Source organism: Cupressus sempervirens, chromosome 10 (assembly GCF_028749045.1).
Source record: "Cupressus sempervirens isolate cs-2001-9-10 chromosome 10, ASM2874904v1, whole genome shotgun sequence".
Lineage (NCBI taxonomy): Eukaryota > Viridiplantae > Streptophyta > Pinopsida > Cupressales > Cupressaceae > Cupressus > Cupressus sempervirens.
This window is the reverse complement of record NC_143127.1, coordinates 548,846,454-548,866,492: the sequence shown is the minus strand read 5'-3', so window position 1 is coordinate 548,866,492 and position 20,039 is coordinate 548,846,454. Positions and strand designations below refer to the sequence as shown.

The 20,039-nt window shown below is 35.7% G+C and overlaps 1 protein-coding gene across 2 annotated transcripts in view; it reads right to left on the bottom strand.

The window, feature by feature from the left end:
- LOC149535065 (serine--tRNA ligase, chloroplastic/mitochondrial-like) overlaps nt 1-20,039 on the bottom strand; it is a 92,021-nt gene that overhangs the window by 43,995 nt on the left and 27,987 nt on the right. For both annotated transcript variants that reach the window (XM_089804729.1, XM_089804730.1), the window contains exons 3-5: nt 14,508-14,601; nt 14,234-14,382; nt 14,061-14,153 (exon numbers count right to left, since the gene is read on the bottom strand). In XM_089804729.1, the coding sequence (XP_089660855.1) occupies nt 14,061-14,153; nt 14,234-14,382; nt 14,508-14,601 (336 nt within the window). The remainder of the gene's footprint in view (nt 1-14,060; nt 14,154-14,233; nt 14,383-14,507; nt 14,602-20,039) is intronic.

The window sequence follows — 20,039 nt, the reverse complement described above, 5'->3', positions numbered from 1 at the left end:
AGAACCTCGATATGAGGTAAGACAAACAACTAGGCAATGTGGGATAAAATGTCAATTTCATCTTTTAGTCACTTAAGTTACTTTTGTCATAAAGTGACTTTAAATCATAAAGTAACTTTATATTTGCACTTTATAATATTAAAGTGACTTTATTGTAGTAAGTCAGGAGGGATAGAAATGGACCCTTTCTATTTTCAGAAGGTGTATTTGGTCACATGGGGAATTATGAGGAGAGATCCCTATTTCAGATGACATGGCAATCAAACAAGTGTTTCAAGAGATATTAAAGTTCAAGTGATTTAAGTGATTTATTTAAATATTTTAATGTTATTATAAAGTTATAGAGTAACTTATTACACATAGCAAATATGGCAAATGGAGTCCAAATGATATCAAATGAAGGCCAAATCCATAAATGTTGGAGATGAATCAACCTCAGAAGACCCTTTAACCATCCTCATTAGCCTACAAGGATCCAATATTACGCTAATCCTTGAAATTCTGATGTTGGCAACAAATGGGGACATTAAAATGATCAATTATTTCATTTGGGCAGAAGGAAAATCTAATTAGGTAGTTACAGAGCCTCAATAAATCGTTAATGGTGCAACTATGCTATATTTGTGCAGGAGTGGTACAGGTGCCATGTCCTACACTTCTTCAAAGCGATAGCATGATACAAACTCCTTCAAATTTTGTTTGAATGCCAACCATTGATGTATTTGAATGATAAAGATCAATCACTATCCAATCTTGTGTAGATTACATCCCTTGAAAGCCACAATGAAAAAAGCCTTGATAATGAAAAAGTCCTACTAGGCATCAAATTTATGCTCTTGATTTATGCCTAGTGCCACTAGAAAGGCATGCTAGACACTTCAATCAATAGGAGCATTGCATTTGTTGGGGTGATTAATATGTGGCCTCATTATATCACATCTCACCATGTGCACTAAAAAATAAGGCATTGTATTCTATTGCACATCACACATACGGAAGTGGGATCCACATTCAAAATCAAATGCAATAATAATCTACCATTTGTCTGCCACCACATATAATACTTCAAACTCGAAACCACATCAACATTCTCTCCCAAAAGAGACAAAGTCATTATGCATTGCAAAAATGAGCAAATTTACCAATTATCCCAAGCCAACAAAAGTTTTGCACTCACTACGTGAGCTACACACATAGGCTTTAACGAACCAACCACAAGCCATCAACTTAGTACAAAGACAACAAGATATTGTGTAAGCTAGTAAGTATAACTCTCCACTTTGTTGGTTCCCAAAACCACAGATTGGAAATCCATGAGCTTGCCAATTCTCCAATAGGATTCCACAATCAGTTTTGGCCAACGAACGGGAATGACTTCAATTCCCTTGCACTTCAGGGTTCACTACACTTAGGCGGGTAAACCTTCACTCCAAACCTGATCACATGATCCAAAGCTTTTTTATAGCGAATTTAAGCTTTGTGAGTTCTCTGGTTGGCAAGGTCCTCAAACTCGATCAAAATAAAATTGGATGTTGAATGTTTGAATTGATTGAATATTTTGTATAATATTTGTCAATAATGGATTTGATGCTTGTAAAAAAGAAGATATAGATTTTCTGACTTAAATATAAATCCAATAATACTTCAATGATTCAAAAGACCAATGCCTTTGCTTATTCGGGTAACAGAGTCAACTACAATGAAGATTATCATGTACAACTTTATAAAAAATTATGCATGTAAACTATAAACAAATTAATAATCAAGACGCGACAGATCAAATATATATATACACAATTTTAAAACTAGTCCAGATTGCACTTTAACTCCTGAGGTAGGGAGACAAACTAGACATAGATATGGAAACAATTTAATATTTCACTATATCTAGGATGATCGAGTTTAAAATGCCATTAAAGACCCACTCCACTTATCTAACATTTAAATTGTTCATGAAATTTTTTAAATGGTTATAAAGGATGAATCAACTGCAATTTAAATCTCCATGCTTTAAATATAAACAAAAGACTTTTTATTTATCATTAGAATATAATTTTTGAATTTTATATTACAAAGCCATATTAAAACTCCTTATCCCTCTCTACAAATGAATATGAATATTTTTTCCTGTCCAATGTCAAATATGTCTTATTTTTAAAGCTTCTTTTCCTCAATATTTGAACCCTTTATATACAACTTACGTGACTTTTCATAGAAAGGTTATGCCTGTTGATTGATCATTTAATTTTATAATTATCGACCATCATACTTATTAGTTCCTGCCGACAGGCAGGTAACTATCGCATTCATTCAGTCCCTATTTTTTTTTTGACTTTGTTAACGGACCAATCAGCGCAAAGTATTATATTTTATTCCACAGCAAACATTATAGTTATATATAAATGCTTATTTTTGAAAATTGAAAATTCTAGTTTATCTGATTTTTCATTGGACGAAACAAGCAGAAAAGTAATTTTTGTTTAAAGAAAATATAAGTTTTTATTAACATTATAACAATGGAAAAAAACATGGAAAACTTCAGAAAATTCTGGAAACTTCTTGTTGCCATGCACACTCTATCTTTTCTCAAGTTGGGAGCCTTAAAGGTTCTAAAATGGCAGCCATGCACCCTTTATTCCCGCTTCTCACCATACTTGAAAAAAGCTTTGTGCCGCCCAATTTTAAGGATGACATGGTAGCTGAATAATGGCTGAAGAATACTATTCACACAGACATCCCCGCCAATACGGAGAGGAGGGGGAGAGGAATTTGCTCCATCGAAATGAATCATATGCATGAGCCACAGCTATGGCAGGGACACCAGCTGGATTTTTTATAAGATCGTGGTAGCCTTCACACAGTGGGTCTTTGTGCACAATACAAAGTTTAAACCGCTATTCAGCTTCAACTTGACTTCTCTTTACAGTGAACCCAACTTGGTTGGCTTTCAAATCTGATTCATTTTATTTGAATGGTGTGTTTTGAGTATCTAGTTTTCTATTCAATTGTTTTTCATATTTTTATTTGTTCAAACAAAATATTTTGCATTCCCTGTAATTATCATTTTTAATCAGATTTCATGTTGCTATACTGTGGAAATATGCCTATCCCAATGTCAACATCTTCCATGATGTCTGAAGGATTTTCAATGTCCACGGACTTGAGAAATGTAGCTTCCAAAGAACACAATGTCTTGCTCGTGAAAGTAATAGTCTTGAAGAGGGTTTCAAAACTGTACTGTATTCAAAATTCCCTCCCCAAAATTCACAGAACTGACAAATTTTATGTCAATTCAAAGCAGAGAAAAAATCTCTAATTTAAAGCAAAAAAATGCTAGAAGATATGAAGTTTTAATTTTAACCATTTAAAAAAAAAAACTTGCACTACATGTTTCTTAAATCATTTGAATACGTCATACGTGGTAATTACTAGAAAGTTGTACCCCATCCCCAATTTGTGAAAAGAAACTCTTATCTTATTGTTTCTTTCCTCACCTCTATACACCACTAAACTTCTGTCGCCATACTATTTCAGCATTTTAACATACAATCCTACAGTCAGCATAATTGTTGCGGGCAAGTACCAGTTGAACTGCAGATTGGACAGAGTCATTGCAAGCAGCAAACAGTTAAGAACAATTTTCAGCTACATTTTGTTCATTTTTCTTCATATATTATTTTTTGTCTCTATATTTTCTTCCCTTCCGTTTTCCTCATTTTGTCATGCCCATGGATGAATACAGCTGAATTCACTTTGCAAACTATTTATGCCAGTAAATTTGGAGAAGCACTGATCTTTTAATGAGTATGTATTTTATGGAATTACAATATTTGCATCAAGTTTACTTTGTTTTCAAGTGGCATTTGTAGAACAGGACACCTGCCTTCTCCATTGTTCATATTCAGCTGCACTCTGTCATCTGTCCAAACAGCATACACATGTTTTATCCCAATTTTTTCTGGCAGACCTTACCTTTTGACTCACTCACTGATTTACTTTCTCTTTAATTTTATGATTGTCATGCAACTAAAATAGCAATATTTTATTGCTAACATGTTTTATAAACCATTTCTCATTGCTGGTGACTATTAGCAGTAGTGATATAATTTAACTAATTATTTTTAAACATAGACATTTTCTTCTATAGCTGCCTTTTGTCTTGGAATTGAGAGGATGCATTTATTTATTTTCCTTCAATTATCTCATATTTATTTATTCCTTTAGTTCTAAAATTCTGCATAATATTTTAATTATTTTTACTTTAAGGGAAATATTGAATTATATAAAAAATTAATAACAATAGTATAGTTAATCATAATAACATAATCAAAATATTATATTCCACCTATTATTATCAATTTTTTTTTATCATGTTAACATTATATGCGAAATTTGTATCTTTCTATAATGTTTTGAAGATGCTTATTTTTATTCCTTATATTATTCTCAAATTTAAATATTATTTAAACTTTGAGTATTTGTCAATGCTACAAAATTTTGAATTCGAAGCATACAGTCTAGAATCAATTTTAGATCCTTTTCATTACCTTAAGCACTCTCTAAAGTTTTCTTTTTCTTGGAAGACAAATAAATCATTACCTTCAATATTATAAAAAAAAATTACATTTATGCAAGCTTTTATTATTTCACCTCCACTGTACTCTAGGCAGGAACTATGACGCAATGCATCTCTTGTTACTAATATGCTTGTCAACATTAACAAGTCGATAGACTTTTGTCTTAACTTGCCGATAAGATGGATTGTTTTTAACAATAGTATCTTATGAATCGTCGTTTTTATTGCCACCTTTCATCTTCTATTGATTGTTTCATTACAATTGTTTTCTTTACACTGATTGACTTTTCTTCAATGACTGGCGTGTTTCCTTTGACTATGTTTCTTCCTGATTCTATATATACTTTGTTTTTTCTTGCGATGTCTAGGTTGGCTTAGTGGCAAGACACATCACCGTCCAGTTGTAAACATAGGAGATGTTTCGAATGCTTCCATAATTTGGCAAGGTGTAATATTTTCTAATTATTATATTTGTCGTAATCGGACTTCCCCAATTTCACAGGCTTTTGTCATCCTCGCATTTGTGCGGGTTCATGAATATTTTTCTTTGCGATTACATTCATTGTCGTAAAACTCGAAACTACCATATTTCCACCGCAAGGAGTCTGAAGCATTCTTTGCCTAGATTCCCCTCAGGGTTACAATGATTGCTTGTTATATACCCACATGACATTACAGCCTATCAGAGGCTAGGAGGAGGAACATCACAACGTAAACACTAAGTTCATCTTTGTGAATGAAAAGCAATACCTGGGGATACTTAAACAGAGGCAAATTTGAAAGAATAAAAAACAACTGAAGTAGAAGAAACTGATCATGATTCTATTGAAGACAGCTAAAAATCTTCCAATAACTAACCCAAAGGATCAAACAACCGATGAGCCAGTAGTCCAAGGGGGGAACCAGGAGCCTACAACAAAGATCCCTAAAATAAAAGCTGAGGCAAACAAGGGAACTTGCGAGGGGGGATTCCTACAAGAATCTTACAGCCCCTCCTCTCCTTTGCTCTGGTCATCGGAACTGTATGTAAATGACCTTATGGATATGAAAAGAAGGATAGAGGCCCTAGAAGAGAAGGACAGCAAGAGAGTGGAAAGTTGCAGGAGGTCACAATAACCAGTCGGGAGCTTGAAAGGGAGAACAAATGGCTGAAAAAGCATGTTTTAAGCCTTTAAGACAACATTGAGAGAGGTCAGCAAGAGATAATCACTCTCAAACAAGCTTTGGGCAAAGGGAAAGCAATAGAAGAACACAACTCGGAAAAAATGGCAAAATTAGATACCACAACAAAAATCGAGGAAGTTCAAGCAGCACTAGCAGACATGGTACTAAGAGAAAATGAACTAAAAGAACAAATAAAAGAGGCCAAGTCATGGGCACAAGTAGTCAATGAACCGTCCATGGAACTAAAAGAACTCATTGAAAAACAAATCAGGAAACAAATGAGAGAGGACATAAAAGAAAAGGTTGTAAACCTCATTATTAAAGGTTTAAAAGATTATGGGGAATGTGAATAAACAGAAATCTTGACACATGACTTCCTTAGGGACAAACTAAATTGGGTGGGTAAAATTCAACAAGCGAACAGGATTGGCAGAAATATGGGATTGGGGAAAAATAGACAAGTGAGAGACTTCAAACAGCATAGAGGACAAAAGCGCAATCATGAAAAACAAGGGGCTACTCAAAGGCACTCAAATATATTTAGACGAGGATTTGACCATTAACCAGCAAGAGGAAACGAGAAAGGAGTGGGAGAAAGTAAAATCAGCAAGGGCTGCTGGTAAATGGGCTTGGATGAAAAACGGTAAAGCATAGATTGCCGATAAACCAACGAGTCAAAAATAGGAACTTAGGACCTCATGAGAGTATCTAAACATGGTGAGTTGGAATTGTAGAGATTATCCATAGAGAAGAGAACCGGGGTTGGGGCCCATAGCTGATGAGCAAGACATTATTTGCCTCATAGAGACACATGAACATGAAGGGTGTAGGATTCCAGATTTTGAAGGGTACAATAAATTCTGTGTGGAATGAAGAAACAAAGACAGGTAAAGGTCATGGAGGGATTACTATCTTGATAAAAGATACGTGGAACAAAAACATAAAAGTGAAGAAAGAGGATTCAAATAAACAATTTATATGGCTAAAGATTGAAGATGACGAGGAGATCACCTGGCTGGCAGCGTGCTATTTCGTACCAAAAAGTTCTAAATTCTACAAAAAGAGAAATCTAGACAACAAAGATCCATTTGCAGCTGTCAAAAAAGATGTATTTTCTTTTAGTTATACCGGAAACACAATCCTTATAGGAGATTTTAATGCTAAAACTGTGAGTAACCAATCTATTCATCTGGCTAATGACTTAACAGAGGACAGCAATCCCTTGTGACTAAAAGAAGATGAAGACAATATCAGTAAAAGGACCTCATAGGACGAGAAAGGTGGGGTGTCTCACTTTGGGGCTGAACTTTTAGGGCTATGTAGCCTTCACGGGTTGGTTGTTTGCAATGGCATGAAGATGTGGCCAAAATCAAACAAAATCACTTGTAAAACATATAACGGACAAAGCATAGTGGACTCTATGATGTGTTCTCACTCAACCATCACCAAGGTAGCTGATTTCAGAATTGAACGATGTCCTATGGAGCTAAATTCGGACCATATGCCCATCTTTATTAATACAATATGAAAATCAAAAGGCTAAAAAGCGATCAGGTCCAAGATGACAATACAAAAGGAAACAAAAGGGCAAGATTCTTATAAACAATGAAAATAAAGAGCTATTTTGCACCGCTCTTAAACAACAGATCCAAATGCACCACGACAACACAAATCTCAATGTAAACATTGATAAGAAAGACCACATCAACAACAGCTCAATGATCCCACTAATTCAAAGAGCGTTAAAAGGTTGGAAGAGAACAAGAATAAAGAAAAGCATCTCAAACACCTTTCCAGCTAACCCATGGTATGATGAAGAATGCAAGGCTGCAAAAAAAGACCTTAAAGGGAGAAAGGAAAACAAAGCAATCATAAGAGAATACAAATGGCTGATCAAATCCAAAAAAGAAGAATATGTGATTAACCAAAGGAAGGAGTTAATCATGTTAGGAAAGCATAACCCTAAAGGTTTTTGGAGGAAGTTACAAAAAGCTAGAAAACATGTTGAAAATAAAATTACGAATTCCCAATGGCTAGAATACGCAAAAATTCTTTATGAGAGACCGGAGGGCAAAGTTTCACTTCCCACAATCAGCAGTTTGGTTGAGTTATTTTCTGATGAAGACATTAATCTAGGGATAAGGAGATTAGCGAGTGGCAAAGCTCAGGATATTGATGGGTTGCAAGCTGAATTTCTAAAGTGGGGGGCAGATTTGTTGGCTCCGCACATCAAGAACATTTTTAATACAGTCACACAAGGCTGCTTTCCCACTGAATGGACCACCAATGTAGTTATTCCTCTTCATAAACGCGGGGACGTCAAAAACCCTTTCAACTACCACACCATCAGGGTGAACCCCCTATGAGGCAAGCTCTATGGGAGTATGTTAAGAGTAAAGAATCAGCGGATGGACAAAAAAAGAAGGAAAAGGAGCTACAGGACAGGGGGGTTTCAGACCAAAACACTCTACCATTGACCATTGCATTACCCTAAGATATCTCATTGAGAAAGTGTGAGGGAAACAAGGAGAAGAGGCTTTTGCTGCATTGTTGACTTTAAGAAAGCTTTCGATACTATCCCTAGAGATAAAATATGGAATAGAATGGAAGAATTGGAGGTCCCAATAAAGTACAGGGTTGTTGTTTATAAGCTTTATGAACAGAGTAAAGCGAAAATCAGAACCAACGAGGGCATGTCGGAATGTTTTGGCAGCAACGTAGGGGTCAAGCAAGGCTGTCTGCTATCTCCTACCTTGTTTGGCCTCTATATTGGCAAGCTGGAGGAATGGCTAAACAAAGCCAATGGAGAGGGAATGCAGCTAGCTGATTAAATGATTAGGTTGCTTCTTTATGCTGGTTATCTTATCCTCATTGCTAAAACAGCACATGGGCTAAGGGAACATGCACAGAGGTAGGGATGGAGGTCAACACATCTAAGACCAAGATCATGGTCTTTTCCTTAAGGAAAAGAAAACATCAACTTACTTACATATTTAAGGGCAAAGCTTTAGAGATTATAGAAGAATACAAAAATCTGGAGATCGATTTCCATTATTAGCTGGGTTGGGAGACAAGCAAATCAAAAAGGATATGGGGGGGTGCAAGGCCTCTTACCTTCTTCAAAATAGGTGCAGGACAGCGGAGTTATGAGATTGGAAGACTAGGAAAATCCTCTTTGGGTTGATGGTGATTCTGATTATTCTTTATGGCAGCGAGGTATGGGGGAGCAACATATCAAACCACAAATGGCGACAAATTGAAAGAATACAAAAGCACTTCATTACAACTAACCTCAAAGTCAAGTCAACAATTCCCTACGAGATTCTTTTGGCGGAGGCAGGCATGTTCCCAGTGGAGGCCTCGGCAATTGTTTGTTTGTTGAGCTATCTAAAAAAAGTGGGAAAAATGGATGCACATCGCTGGCCTAGTATGCTGGTTGATGAGGAGCTTGACAGTTGGAAGAAGACGTGGAAGAAACAAAACAACAAATCATTCAACAAATGGAACATTGACTACGAAGAGTGCCCCGAAACCAACTTAGAAATTAAAAAATGGGTGGTAGAAAAAATCAGATCTGCCGTGTGGACAAATCAGTTAGGTAGGAAAAAAAGCCTACTATGTCAAAGAATTTAACCCCACATGCAAACATGGCGACAAAGAGTACTTAGGAGCCGAGATCAAAGGAAAGGCGAAAATCTTAATCACCCAACTGACATCTAGATCACACCGTCTGAGATGTGAAACTAGCAAATGGACAGTCCCTAAGGAAGAGTGGGAGGACAGAATTTGTAGGTTTTGCAATGAGGGAGTGGTGGAAACGGAATGGCACTATGTGAAAGATTGCACCACATACGAGGATATTCGCAACCAGCACAAGAACACTTTAAAGGTGAACAAGATAGAAGAGCTCTTTGAAGGGCCAAGACTCCGCAAGGGGGCCATCTTATGCAGATCCACAACAAAAGTGACAATCTCAATAGACTGATTAAGGGGTCCTATGTTGGTCCCTTAGACGGTTGGTCTTGTGGATATCATTAAAAAATATTTCATTTCATTTCATTGTTTGTAGGTTGGAACTGAAGTTATGCATGCTTGTTGGGCAATTATCGGGACTATATTGTAACACCTCTGCATTCCATTGGTATGAAGCAGCATCCTTCTGTTGATAACAAGACTCCCATGTTTAGTAAAAAGTAGAGCCGCTAGTCACTTTTGTGCCTTCACAAAATTGCGTATCTGTGCTTGTAGTGCAATTGATCCATATCAAAGGTGTACATGAAGTTTATGTTTCACTGCAACACTTTGTTCACTGCAAAATCAATACTTGTTTAATGAGCGATGGTGCTTCTTGCCAGTGGAGTCTTTGCTCGATATTATGAGTTTCATTGTGGACTGTGTTTAAAACCTGTGACAACATCCTCATTCTTCACATCTTCCACCTCTTTCCTTGCTCGGCTCAAATACCTCCACAAGCTTTGGACCACCGACTGGATTTTCTAAGTTTGGGAATGCCTGAGTTATTTCTTTCACAAAACAAATGTAATTGTGGAGATCCTGTAGTATATTTTCCCATTGCAATCATGGTTTTAGTGCCGTATTTTACTGTGAAACTTTCTGTTCCATTGCCTACCAGATAATATGGGACCTGGAAACCACAAAAGCAGTTGCTGTGCGTGTATCTTGCAAACACCTCAAACACTTCAAGAAATTTCCGACCCTTTGAATGTTCAACACACATATCAGTAGATATATTTTGTAAAATGTGCATCAATGATTTCATCTATGTTTTACTTCCTTGACTCCTGCAATATTCTCAGAAAATTGCTCTTCATCGTGTCTGGGTATAATCTGCATTTTGCCTCAAATTCCTTTTCTGGAATCCTTGTCCAATAGTTGGGAATAATGTTGGAAGAAGAGCACACATGATAAACTTCAAAATGATTATGAAATAACAGACAGATGCTGATTGTACTCTGTCACAATAATCATATTCAATCTTACTCTCCATTGGGATCCTTCACTTGGAGACCATTACTGTCAAAACAATATAAACCATCACAGTTAATACAAACCAATATGCAGTCACACTAGGACCTGAGATTTCTTCATCAGTATGCAAGCTTCCTACTTCCAACCAATCCTTCAGGATCTTGTTGTAATGCACGTGTGAGAACTTCTGCTAGAAGGGCCCTGTTCCAAGGATATTGTTCTTTTTAAAATTTTGTTTTCAAGAAGACTTTCACTGACCTTTCATTAGAAACACACCATTCAAGTACAGCTAAGTATATAATTTCAGATTCTTCATATGACAATACTCCATCACCTTGAATCTCCAACATTATTTCTCAAATGGAGGCCCTAAATTTTCCTAATATTTGGGCTCCATCACACTCCAGGACACTTGACATGATATTGCTAGATCGAAGTTTTAGCAAAATATTTCAAAAGACAACTGCAATTGAAGGATCCTCACAATGTGCAATAGGAAATTGACACACAGAACACTACCAGGGACTTCAGCTACAGTACGACCATGATTAGAAATTAAGAGATCATACATGTGCAGTCAAACACCTGTAAGTGAAAACTAGGGGACAATAAGACTGAAATTCAAGTGGATCAACCTATAAACTTTGGTGATTAAACCTAGAAAACCAGTCAATATTAAAATAGAAGAATACAGCAGCAACATAATCAAGGGGCTGAAACACAAAAATAATCTAGGTTTCTAATCATTTAATAAGAAAAAAAAATCTTGTGAACTAGAAAAGCCAAAACCGTAAGGATATCGATAGAAAAATTCTAAGTTGCCAATTCGGGTTCTGGTTCGGGTATGGATACGTGGTTCGGGTACATGGGTACGACAATTTTTTCCCTCCTTGCGGATTCGGGATTTGTCAATATATGTATGTATTTATTTTCAACATCAAAGTTACAAATACAAAAAAAAGATTGATGCTCATAAATCCGTATTGGCCAATAAAATTATAAATAAATAATTGTGTTATTAATATGGTTTCAGATTACATCCATTACAAATTGACATCAATTCAAACATGATCAACAAACATAACTATTGGCTGGGTTATACAAATCTATCAACAGTAATATACTCAGATTTTGAAATTAAAAAAAATCAATCCGTGACCATCAAATGAATCAAAGTAGGTTGCTGTTCACTACTGTCATAAACTAAGGGCATTACATAGACCGATTTTAATTTGAATAATATTAGCAAGCTGTTGCAAGACACTATCTAAAGCTGATACAAAGAGCATGCTGATGAACAAATTAGAAATACATACATAAACTAACCTACTGCCTTTAGGTACTTCCTGGGTGCCCACGTTTGTTGTGTGTCCTTCTATGAAGGACCCAAAGAGAACCCATGAAGTACCCCAGAAGAACCAGTACCAAAACTGTACCAGTACCAGGACCCGGGCCCAAACAGCAGTACCCGTAACTGAGGAAAAATTGAAACACCAAATAATATTTACGAGGATGAGTCACAAGAAAAATCAACAAGAAGCTCAAGAGTCTTCAAAATTTGAAACACCTGAAGTTGGAACACTCAGCTATTTCAATCTCTTAGGGCTCTGTCTTTTTTCCTATCTATGACAGTTTAAGCAGCAGTTGAATCCATCTATGATGACCTGTCGCATAATGATGAAATTAATAGCAGATGAAAAATTCTATTGTAAAAGTCTTCCTCAAGATTGACTAGGCATACTATTAGATAATTAGATTTTCAATTAATTGTTATTTAATCAGAAAATCCTTAAGGTGCACCACTAGTGTGTTGGTTAAGTGGTGGTGGTGGTGTTGTCCCCTCCTAAGTTCAAACCCCGCTGGGCCATTGTGATCATGGGCTTGTGCCTTCGCTGATCCAATGAACTCACAGGTTTGGGCATCAGCTTTGTAATAAGGGGATGAGGTCCCCCGTTTGTGACCTCACAGGTTCATAGCTCTAGGACAAAAGCATTTCTCGTGGAGCTGCAGAGCATGTTGTACCAGCTTCGCCAGTCATGTTAAAAAGTTTACCAAGCACTTTATTATTTAAATATAGTAATAAATTAAATTAATTAGGAATCAGAAAATATGAATAATTTCATTAAAATATAGCAAAAAATAAATAGCGATTTCTGACAAATCACAGTTTGGAGTTTTGCAAATAAAATAGCATTATATCACAATTTCTGATCAAGTCAAAGACTCAATGATTTTCTTGCACCTCAGGGTTCATGCCTGAATCTACAAAAAATCAGCAATCCGAATCAGATAATATTACCAACCAGTCCTAACCATTATTACACAAATAATGTTCTTCACCAGTTTGTCAATATCCTCCCAAATAGTTGAACCATTGTCAATGCAAAGCACAGATAAAACAGGGTCTTCTCTGTAGAAAAATATAGGAGATACTAAATAGAGAGTCATGGCAAGAGGAGAGTCAACCAAACACACAGAAACATAGAAAAGATGAATGTCAATTAATCATCACAGCCACTGGAGCTCAGTGCAGTGAATGGAAGCAAAATGAAGAGGGGCATCAAGAAATGCTCTCCTTGGCCAAAAAAAGCATAGAAAGTTTAGTGAAGAAAAATTCTTACAAATGACTTGGTGGTATTGACAAATAATGTTATAGAAAGGAAAAATATTCTCCTGAACCCCTTTTGGATACTATTGAACTGGAAACCATTTTAGTTGATTATGTTATTGACAATACTAAACTTTTATCACTTAAGTTATTTTAACCATTGCTGATCCATATTGATTATTTAAATCCAAGCACATCATCCTTTCAAATCATTGTGAATCTCAGTTGTTACCATTTCATAGCTAAAAGTAATGTATAAATAGAAATTTAACAACTTACAATAAGAAAAAGTGAGAATCACCAGCAAACAAAATTAGCCTTCACAAATAAGAAAATCATCTACAAAAGAATGATAAAATAATTCACAGGAAAGACACCACTGAATTCACCTAGAAAACTCAGTCAACAGTCCTTGACCATGCATGGGAAGGAGACAATTCAAAGCAAAATTTTAGAGAACATACAAGTAAGGTTTCTATATCGTTGTTAATAGTCTGAAATTTCACAACATACATGTATTTTTTTGGTTGTACATGGTATAATTTAGAAGGGTCAGATTTTTTCACTTTTGACCAGAAACAGATACTTCCCAACCATGCCAAGAGCCAACCAAACTCATCTATTACAAAGAAAATGCAAACGGATAATGCAAATTTTCTCGTGTAACTGGAAAATCATCCGAGCTTCCCAATGCCAATGACATATTAAGTTTTCAAATCATACCTCTGCAGCTGATTCAAAATCAAAGAGTTCAAGTTCTTGCCCTAACTCCACATGGTCTTTCACAGGAAACTGGAATTCGTGTTTACTTCCTATCTGTACATAGATCATAACATGTTAGCATCTTGTGTTACAAGATTTCAACTATGCCAATGAAATTAGATAAGTGATTGCACCATTTTTCTCACTGAAGCCGCATCCTCCCCTCCGATTGGGACATCTGGATGAGTAAGGTTTGGTATCAATAATGCTTCTTGCTGAAGTTTATCCATTAGTTTTGCAAGATCATCTTCTAGTGCTGCAAGGCTGTCCTTCAGGTGCTTTCCTGCAGATGAGCATACTGTCAGTCAAAACTGCAAAGCCATCTCATGCCTAAATACCATAGAACTATAGTAAGCCCACAAACAAAAAACAGTTAACAGCTTATTATGTGAACAGCAATACATATACCTTCTTCTATTAGTTTTGTACGGTGTAAAGGGTCAAGTTTGCCTTTCATTTTATTCGCAACTGCATTCCTCTCAGCTCGCAGGCTTTGTACTACCTGCCATCTGTTACTGAAAATAAGTATAGTGTTTGTCGATACAATGCCTAAATAGATCTATTGCTCATTCCTATGAATATTTACTTTATTATTTCAAGTGAAACATTTATGTTTAAAAGTAGTACATATCATGGGTAAAATAAGTTTATGTACTACTTTTTATAGTTACAAAATATATAGACTGCATCCAGCTGTACAGAAGTTTTGGGCAGCTCACTAGCACTATAAAAAAAAATAAGATACACTAGTATAGCTGATAAGGACATCCTGTGAAGTTACAAATTAACTATTGTACATGCACAAGAGGATTGATTAAGATTAAGATTAAGTGAAAATAGATGAAAGTCAGAGAAACGGAAGAAACAAAGTAGATGGCAGCTGTAACAGATGTAAATGATAGATAAAACTAAACCAATAAGTAGAAGAACAGAGAGAACAACTGTAAAGGGTAGAAGATTGCAATGAATTAAGAAGTGACAGACAATTGGAACAAATGTTAAAAGCATTCAGAAATAAGTAAAAACAGACAAACTGTGAGAAATATTAAATGTTGTACGATATTTAGCTTAAATACATATGCTTCTCCCACATATATGTTAACATAGAAACACACAGTAACAGAATCATATGAATTGGTATCACAGTCTAATGAGCATGCCTTCCCATATCTGAAAATTTATCTTTCAGACTACTTGGCCTTTGATATACTCCTTGAATATATCCAGCACACCACCTAACAATCAGGGCCTTCCCATTTCTCAGATTTTCTGTTTGTTTTGAAACTTTATACTTAAGCTCAGAAATTTGGGTCCTCTTCCTAGAGAGAAGGTATACATCAATGCGCTAGTGTATCATATTCCAGGTTGCTCATAGAGGCCTTCCTGATTGAACATTTCAAGTTTCAAAACCAATATTCATTTGTAAACAAAATTTCTAGGTCAATGAGTTTGACTAAAAAACTACATAGTTAAGTCCTGATAGCAATATCACAATTAAAATTCTGCAGTCAATTACAAAATTCTGCTGTCAAAATCTGCAGAGAATTTTCTGGTATCAAAATGTTGTGTGGTATCTTTGGTCATATTGAGCATCATAACAGACGTTTTCCCTTGCCTTTTTCCCAAATATGTCTTCACTGAGTTATATGCATTTTATATGTGGTTGTTCCTTGTTTATGGGTTATAATTTGTAGTTTTTTCTCTATCTGCTAGTCAATTTTTAAGTTGTTATTACTTCATTTTTAACAGTCTTCTCACGCTTTGTTTTCCTTGGAAACTTGTGAGTTTCAAATCCATTTGTACAGAAGTTTTGGGCAGCTCACTAGCACTATAAAACAAATAAGATACACTGGTGTAACTGATAAGGACATCCTGTGAAGTTAGAAATTAACTATTGTCCATGCACAAGTGGGTTGATTAAGATTAAGATAAAGTGAAAATAGATGAAAGTCAGAGAAACAGAAGAAACAAAGTAGATGGCAGCTGTAACAGATGTAAATGATAGATAAAACTAAACCAATAAGTAGAAGAACAGCTAGAACAACTGTAAAGGGTAGAAGATTGCAATGAATTAAGAAGTGACGAACAATTGGAACAAATGTTAAAATTATTCAGAAATAAGTAAAAAGAGACAAACTGTGAGGAATATTAAATGTTGTAGTACGATTTTTAGTTTAAATACATATGCTTCTCCCACATCTATGTTAAGACACACAGTAACAGAATCATATGAATTGGTATCACAGTCTAATGAACACGCCTTCCCATATCTGAAAATTTATCTTTCAGACTAGTTGGCCTTTGATATGCTTCTTGAATATATCCAGTAGACTACCTAACAATCAGGCCCTTTCCATTTCTTAGATTTCTGTTTGTTTTGAAACTTTATAATTAAGCTCAGAAATTCGGGTCCTCTTCCTAGAGAGAAGGTATACATCAATGCACTAGTGTATCAGATTCCAGGTTGCTCATAGAGCCCTTCCTGATTGAAAATTTCGAGTTTCCTGATTGAAAATTTCGAGTTTCGAAACCAATATTCATTTGTAAACAAAATTTCTAGGTCAATGAGTTTGACTCAAAATCTATACAGTTAAGTTCTGATAGCAATATCACAATTAAAATTTCTGCAGTCAATTTTCCGCTTACAAAATTCTGCTGTCAAAATCTGCAGAGAATTTTCTGGTATCAAAATGTTCTGTGGAATCTTTGGTCATATTGAGCATCATATTGAGTTATATGCATTTTATATGTGGTTGTTTCTTGTTTATGGGTTAAGTTGTAGTTTTTTCTCTATTTGCTAGTCGATTTTTAAGTTTTTATTACTTCATTTTTTACAGTTTTCTCATGCTTTGTTTTTCCTTAGAAACTCGTGAGTTTCAAGTCCATTTGTGGTCTTTGAAAACATGTGTATATTATTTTTCCATTTGCAATTCGAATGATCTAGAATCCGTATTTTCTCTAAAGGAAAAACCTCTTCCATGGTATGATATTGCTATATCGGATTAGTAGAACTGCATAACAATGAAAGCAAGTTACCTGCAACTATATTCTCAAGATCTATTTTATGCATCGTATTACTTGTCCAAATGCCCTATTGCATTTTCGGATCTCGAGAACTACACTGCAAATTGCTATTTTTGTAGTTTTATATTACTTGCAGTTGATGTCATAAGACCCAATCTGAACCTTGTAATGTTTATTTCACACTTGTAAAATATAACAAGCTGTTCCCCACTTCCAGTGTGCCTTCCAAAACCCAAATGCAGCCTAGAAAGGACTTTAGATCACTTGAAATTAGATCTCTAAGACTCGATTACAATTTCAAACTTCTATATTCCCATTTCACATATGTAATGCATTTTCAGTTTCCCCAATTGCAAGTAAATGCTTATGACCTTCCACACTTGTAATGCAGTCCTCAAGACCCGAAATTCACTTGTGACCCCACATTTGTGTCTCATTTTAGACCTCCTTTTGTCAGTACTGTTTGCACACACGATTCACCAAACTAATAAATCGGTACAGGGGCAATGTTTTACAACATTTTCATCCTGAAGAAGGTGTTAGGGATTCTCCACTGGTACCATGATGAAATGCAGATTCTTAGAGTCAAGATATTGACATTGAAAGCATCAAGAGGAGCTAAGCATGAAAGAGAAGCAATGATAACCAAGAGGGATCCGTGAAAGAACAAAGGATGTGTTGTCGTAAGATAACAATCATGTGATTCAGAACAGTACTAAATCGTTGTTTTTTATTACAATGGTCATGGAGGTGTATGGATTCAATTTGTCCTTAAAAAGAACAAACAGCGGACACTTACATATCATCAAAAGACAAAGGGTGCGCTGCAGTGATTTGAGGTTTGAACATTGATAACAGCAAACAGAAAAGGGTCCATTGTTTCATCAAAGGCAAGTTCAAGACTGAGATGGTCACAGAAAGTCAGAACAATGTTTTCCAAATGAAAGCTACTGGACAGAAGAATGATCAAGGAAGCTGTTACAAGATTCAAGAAGAGTTGGCAAATTAACGGATTTCCGGATGATTCATTAATTAACAGAGGAACAAATGTTTTCCTTATAAAGAATTACAAGGACGTTGTTTCTAAAAGAAACAACGTAGACTGAAGACGGAATTAGAAACAAAACTAGAGACAGGATAGGAAACATTCCTATCTGGACTGAAGAAAAAAGAGACAGGATAGGAAACATTCCTATCTAGACTGAAAGACGGACTACAAACAAGTAGTTGACTATTATAGAAAGTATAAGATATTATCTTAATACCCTCCCTTAATGGTCAACGTACGGATGTCGGAACATTCTGTGATAACTGAGACCCTCCCTGGATCTACAGAATGCTGAAACCAAGAAGCTTTGCCAGAAGAGTGCTATGACCCAAAACAAATTGCAATTACAAAACTTCGTTTTTGTGAAAAAAACGGTAAAACCCAGAATCTCACGCAACCTTGCGTATTACAGACAACTTGAAATGATTTTTGAGGAAAAAATCAACAAACCCAGAATCTCACGCAACCTTGCGTATTACAGACAACTTGAAATGATTTTTGAGGAGAAAATCAACAAACCCATAATCTCACGCAACCTTGCGTATTACAGACAACTTGAAATGATTTTTGAGGAGAAAATCAACAAACCCATAAAAAATAGAAACAGATTCAGAAGGCAAAAAATGCAGCTTCGCCTTGATCAGGACCTGGAGAAGTCGAACGCTGCGTAACACCCAGAACAAGTTGATCGGTGTTTCAATATTCGAAGATTGCGATGATGCGCTGCTTCCAGGTTCCATAATTGTGACCATTGAATTTGGAATTATGCCCGAGCAGAATATTTGTCAAAGATGCCATGGCACGTTTTTTAATGAAAAACTATGAAAATCTATAAAGGCACGTTCTTCGAGGCAAAAATACGGAAGACCCAGAAGAATCAGAGAATGACCCAGAAGAGAGCTCGAAAAACCCAGAAGGAATCTGCTGTCGTTTTTTGGATCCGCTGGCTCGAAAATCGAGGCACAAAAATCGAGGCAGCCAGAAAAAACGGACGAAAACCCAGTTGAGCTCTCGAAAAACCCACCAAAAATCTACAAACAAAATTTTTTTTTGGCCCCAAAAATTAGGGTTTTGAAAAAAAAGGCCCTGGCTGAAAAACGCTTGAAAAAACTTCAGATTTCTTGATAAAAAATGGCAGATTTTTCTTCAAGGATCGATGTGCATAGACGAATGGGGCTAGAGTGTGCTGAACAAACACAGGCAGACCCGAGTTCGGGAATTTCTCTAGGCCAAAAACCCTAAGCGGGTTTTAGAGAAATTCAACAGAAAAAATTTTGAAAAAATTTAAACATATAATTTCACGAAGAAATTATAAATTTTTTCGAAAAAATTTAAGTAATAGCTCTGATACCATGTTACAAGATTCAAGAAGAGTTGGCAGATTAACGGATTTCCGAATGATTCATTAATTAACAGAGGAACAAATGTGTTCCTTAGAAAGAATTACAAGGACATTGTTTCTAAAAGAAACAACGTAGACTGAAGACGGAATTAGAAACAAAACTAGAGACAGGATAGGAAACATTCCTATCTGGACTGAAGAAAAAAGAGACGGGATAGGAAACATTCCTATCTAGATTGAAAGATGGACTACAAACAAGTAGTTGACTATTATAGAAAGTATAAGATATTATCTTAATAGAAGCAACTTCTTGTCTCGAGACAAAAATGCCTTCATCAAGCCTGGATTCCTCAAAGTGTCAGCATCCTATAGAAGCATGAAGATCAGACAGAGGATTGTGTAATAGAATCATGTTTACAGACACTCAGATTAGTTTCAATTATGTATAAGTAAAATCCCATTTTGACAAATTGCATGTAACGTGACAAATTGTGATCAAATGTGATAAGATTGCATGCCAAATTGC